At 50.3% G+C, this 5,605-nt stretch overlaps 1 protein-coding gene across 1 annotated transcript in view; it reads left to right on the top strand.

Moving 5' to 3' along the window:
- Positions 1–1,417: 1,417 nt before the first annotated feature.
- The window catches only part of spry2 (sprouty RTK signaling antagonist 2), a 5,117-nt gene continuing 929 nt past the window's right edge, over positions 1,418–5,605 (top strand). The window contains exons 1-2 of the mRNA XM_017438878.3: positions 1,418–1,809; positions 4,548–5,600. Of these exons, the coding sequence (XP_017294367.1) occupies positions 4,596–5,576 (981 nt within the window). The 5' untranslated portion in view covers positions 1,418–1,809; positions 4,548–4,595 and the 3' untranslated portion in view covers positions 5,577–5,600. The remainder of the gene's footprint in view (positions 1,810–4,547; positions 5,601–5,605) is intronic.

Genomic DNA, 5,605 nt, shown 5'->3' with positions numbered 1-5,605 from the left:
TCGGTTTGCTGCAGCGGCCACCTTGAATCAAGCCGACTCCACGAGCTAATCAGCTGTAGGCGTACGTCCGGCAGTTACTTTGTGAAAGTCTCATTAAAATGCTATCATCGATCGTCAAGATATTTTGCTAACAGACGCGATAAAAGATGCAAAGCATTCCTTTGAAGTGCTTTTATATGACTTTTAGTGATTTAAGCTGTTCAAACATCCAAAATTTCTTTTGTTTTTGCTAATAGTTGAGGGCAAAAAAATAAAATTAGCATTTTTATTATTAGTTATTGTGAATGACTCCGTTACATCGCCAAATTTTAGCTTAATATGTGCAAAACTGACTGAGTTACAGGCTAATGTTGATGAGCTCTGGTGGCCATCTTGAATTGGAGTTTTTCAATGTTTATAATTTGGATTATTCCGGTTCATCAACGGTAAAATATAACCACGAAGTTTGCATCATTCCCTGCCAAATGTGTGCCGCGTTGTTTGTGAGAAATGAGCGAGTCGGGTTTTGTTGCCAACAATTCCAGGTCGTTTGTTTACGTTCCAATGTCGACGAGTAGCCGAGTGTCGAAGCGAAATTAGGGGCCGAGATATCCCGACCTGTAGCCGGATGATTTTCGTAACCGATCGCCGAAAAAGGGCGAGTAACATCTGCCATTTTGAGTTAATTTAAGCCCCAAAACAAATCATTTAATAAGTAAAAACTGTTAGAAGCAGAACAATTCTGGCTTTAATCAGCTGCGGATGTACACCCATCAACGAGACGTTTCGCTAACAGTTGACGCTAAAATTATAAAAGCACAAGCCACGCGATGGGTAGCGCTCGGATTATTTGCCGTGAATGACTCTCAGCTACTACCACACCAAATTCTATCTCATTATCTGTAAAACTCATGAAGTTACGGCCATTTAGCCCGAGACGGATCCACAACACTGTAAATGGGTTGAACCGATGCGATGCAGTGACTCCAGACAGCCAGCAGAGGGAGCTGTAGGCGATTAAACTGATTCTTTACTGTTCAATGCAGAAAAGCTGATTATTGAGGGGTATTTTTCTTTTTTAACACAATGATTATCATGCAGTGCAAGTTTCTGAGATTTATGCAAAATAAATAAATAAATAAATAAGATTGTTTATGCAACCCTGAGCACAGTTTCTCGGCCCACATGTCACCGTTTTTAAGTTATTTGTTTTGCAAAAGTGGTTATTTCAGTTGTAAGTTTATTTATGCATTTATATTAAATGCATAAATAGCCAAATTCTTCCTGAGCGAGTCATTTTGCCACAATAACGCTATCGCCCGCCTTCCTCTTCTTCTCCTCCTCCTCGCGGCGGCTCGCCGGCAGCCAATGGCCGGGTGCCGGATGCGACACATCCGCTGCAACAACAAGCACCCCGTCCCCTCCCCGCTCCTTCCTCCTCCTCCTCCCCTTTCAGCTTGACGCCATGTGTGGCCCAAATCTCGACCTTCACTCAGGAAAGAGAGAGAAGACAACGACGACGAAGAAGAAGAAGAAAAAAAAAAAGAAAAAACACTCCGAAGTTCTGCAGCTCGCCTCTTGAACGTCACTCCTCTCTGCTCGCCAAACTCCGGCTTCTTCTTCATTTATTTTGTCTGTTTGAAGGATTTTCCGCGTGCTTTTATTTTTCAAACTAAAGAAAAAAGGAACTAAATAAATAAATAAGGAGAGGAGAGGAGCTGCTGTCGGAAACTGAACTGTGGGAGGAGGAGAGAAGCTCTCAGTCTGGGGGGGGGGAAACAAACTCGGATTTTATTTGCAACAAACGGGAGCAGGAGGGCGGAAAGCACGGTGAGTGGGACACATTATTGCTTTTATACGGGCTCTGAGCATTTCAAAATAAAAGCTCGACTTAACGCCACTTATAAAACTAAACGCTGCTCCCTCCCTAAAGTCTCCAAAACCCCTCGAAGATGCCTTGTAACATAACCGAAGGGCGTTCCGAGCCGGTTTCCTTACTTTAATGGATGTTTGGGAATAAAAGCACGGCCCGAGGGCCAGAAGCGGCCTCTCCGGAGCATCCCGTCGGGCCTCTGATTCGAGCTCAATCAGCACAGCTGGTGGCCGGTGTACGCCGTTAATTGATTTGTTTTGTTTTCAAGCTGTAGCTTTTATTTTACGAAATAAAATAAAATAAGATATATAAGAAATAATATATAGAAGAGTGCTTCATCTTCCTGGTTGGTGATCGATTACGTACCAGCAGTTTTTTTGTTTTTAGGTTAATAAGCCGATTAACCAGCGTCGTTCTCCCCTTGAAGTCCCTTAAACAAAATAAAAATAATTTTTAAAAAACAGCGTTTTAGTAGAAACTAAGTAGATGGAAATGCGTTTATTTCCAAAACATTTTTGTCGTTTCCAAAAACTGTCCTCGTGAACACGTCGCCGCTTCTACACTAACGCTATAAACGACCCACATGCTGGGGCGACGGCGGCGAGTATAAAGGATGTTTCAGACATTTTAAAAAAGGGGGCTCTGCGAAAACGTTTCCTCGAACAGTGACGATGTTTTTTGAGGAAGTGGAGGTCAATGAAGTGGAGGTTGCTGCCGATTGAACGTCTCGTGCAGAACGGGATTCGTTCGAGCGCAAATAGCGGCGACGGCAGCTAGCCATAGCACTTCCAGTGCAACCCTTCTTTTTCCCGTAATGGTGTCAGAACATTTATGCCTGAATAAAGGTCACCAAGTACGTGCCGTGAAGTCTGAAGGCTGCTCTGGAAGCGGGTCCCGTTGGACCGCAGTGACTCGTAAACGACTCGCCCGAGTGGGCCGGCCTAGTTTTCACAGGCTCTGTTTCATCCACCTTAGGGGTCTCCGCAACCGTTAAACTCCACGGAGCTACGAAATCTCCGCAGAAAGGGCTCCAGGCTGCGTGCTACAGCTAGCTGCCGATGCAGAAATTGGTCCGCATCACATTTAGACGAGGTCCTAGCTCTGAAATATCCCTTTTGGTTCGTTGCCAGGTTCGCGAGGCCAGGCTACGACCAGCTGGCTGACGTTTGTGTCCAGAAGGCCACGAAACGGTGGCGGTGAATCTCAGACTTCCTCACGAGTCGCGGAGGATCACAGTCTGGGCGCCACAGCCTCAAATGTCGTCTTGAACCCATCCGAGTTTTGTTTCCAGCCCGTCTTCAGAGCAGTCGGCAATGAAGGGTCTCGGGCAAATATCCAGGTCTAAAAACCACACGGTCCAAATCTGCGCATCTTCCGGGAGACTAAATGCCACGGTGGGTGGAAGATGGGTGACGACATCATGCAGTTTTGCGAGCCGTGCAGATTTTATTAAAACTGGCCGTTTGAAATTACGGACACGGCCCACCGGTCGCAAACACGAAGGGAAATCCGTCGTTTGTTCTTTCAGTTTTCGATTTTTGGACTGCCGGCGATTTCGGCCGGGTGAGATCCTACTTTAATGTTGGCGTAGGGGTGGGTTAGAACCACGTTAAGGATGGGTTCCGTTAGTCCTCGGGTGAGAAAAAACAAAAACAACAACAAAAAAAAAAAAAGCCTGCCCCCTTTTCCCAAAGTCAATGGCTTCACCTGAAAATCCAGCATGGCTGCCTCGTGCGTGGGTTCGTATCTTGTTAATTCGGTCCAAGTTGATGTCGTGTAGCGATCACGTGTTTTAACGGAGCTGGCTTTCCAACAAGAACGAGGGGGCGGGGTTAAGATGGGCGTGACGTTATTCCCAGATTCTAAGCCGGAAGCTAAAGCCTGTAGTCAGGGAATGAAGCAGTCCACAGTCCTGGATTTGTTTTTTACCCCAAACCTCAGACGGATTCGGCCTTCTTCGTGCCTCAACCGTACGTAGCCAACCCCCCCCCACCGTCTCTTTCTTACTTCCAACACTCAATAAACCCCACAGGCAAAAAAAAAAAACAAAAAACCCCTGAACTTTGATCCCCCCGGCGTTTGCAGTCTTTAGTAGGGAGGAAGTGTTGACTCCCCCCGTTTAGCTGCACATCTATTCCGTCGGCTTGTTTCGCCTAACTGGAGAACTGACTCGAGAGTAAACAAGCGGGGGCTGGAGACGCAGAAAGTAGTGAATCAAGTTCCTTCTTTGCGTGTTTACGCCTTGATAAGAGTTCCAACAGGCCCAGTGAGGATATTTCACCCTCATGTTCTGCGCGATGGCCTCTAACCTTTTGTGCGATTTCTCCTCTTTTGAGTAATGGGTATTAATGAATTCAAGGGAGCAGAAAGTCCGTCCCCCCCCCCCAAAAAAAAAAAAAAAAAAAAAAACCAACAGCCTCTAGGAAAGCATCTGCATTCAGCTGGGATAGCGGTGTAAACATAAAGCCGGGCTGTGGAGCTCGCAGCAGCCTCGGGCAAACAGATTTTTTCCTGTTTTCTGACGGCGCACAAAGAGCTGCTGTGGCGTTGGCTCCGGATACTCCGGAGTTCGAACCGGTGCGTCAGTGTGTGTGCCCGAGGCTCATTTTCATAGCAGTCCGTCCGTTGCGATTTGCATGGCGGTCATTTGCATGGTCATTCGCGCTGCTATAAACTGTCCCGTCTTCTCCGACAGGACTTCAGATGTGTCCCCTGTCGGCCAGAGAGGCGCTTCAGTCCCGAGATGGATTCTGGAAGTCAGAGCGGCAGCGGCAGCGGCGGCGGCGGAGGAGGGCTCCACGGGGGGTCGGCGGCGGGATCGTCGAGTGCGCTGCATGACAACGGGAGGCCTCTGCAGAGCGCCGATGGGTCGGTAGATTCTGGGCTGAACAGCGGGCAGCGGTCGCAGACTCCGCCGCTGCTGTCCCTGGATCAGATCAGGACAACCGGCAGCAGCAATGAATACACGGACGGACCGACAGGTGCTCCCAGGAAGACTGATTTGGTTGGGACTCTGGAAGAGAGGCGTCAGAACCTCCACAACCTGCGTTCCTTGGCTCTGCATGAAAACACCAGCAGCTCCTCGTCTTCCAGGGAAGACTCGTTGCAGTCCTCCAGCGTGGGGGTCACGCCAGGCGCCATCGGGACCAGCGAGGGGAGCGCCAACTCCGTCCCGGCGAACGGCGATCAGATCATCAGGGTCCAGCCAAAACGCTCGGAGCCGAATTCGGAGGAGCTGAAGCCCCTGAACGAAGCGGGCAGGGTGGTGGGGGTCACGCCGGGCAGCTCGGCCGCCGCGGACGGAGGCAAACACGCCGACAAATGCGGGGAATGCCAACGGTGCAGGTGCGCCAACTGCAGCCGGCCGCGGGCGCTCCCGTCCTGCTGGATGTGCGGCCGGCGGTGCGTTTGCTCGGCGAACAGCGCCGTGGACCACCTGACGTGCGCCTGCTGCGTCAAGGGCCTCTTCTACCACTGCTCCAGCGACGACGAGGACACGTGCTCCGACAAGCCCTTCTCGTGCTCGCAGTTGCACTGCTGCGCCCGCTGGGCCACCGTCTCATTGCTGTCCTTGGTCTTCCCCTGCCTGCTGTGCTACCTCCCGGCGAAGGCCTGCGCGGCGGCGTGCCAGCTCTGCTACGACCGGGCCACGCGGCCCGGCTGCCGGTGCAAAGACTCCGCCTCCGCCGCGCGCCACCACCACAAGATGGACACGCCGACGTAGACCGACGCTTAACAATGAAAAAGACCCCC

Source organism: Kryptolebias marmoratus, linkage group LG23, assembly GCF_001649575.2.
Source record: "Kryptolebias marmoratus isolate JLee-2015 linkage group LG23, ASM164957v2, whole genome shotgun sequence".
Classification (NCBI taxonomy): domain Eukaryota; kingdom Metazoa; phylum Chordata; class Actinopteri; order Cyprinodontiformes; family Rivulidae; genus Kryptolebias; species Kryptolebias marmoratus.
Note: the sequence above shows the minus strand (reverse complement) of the source record. Positions and strands in the feature narration are given on the sequence as shown.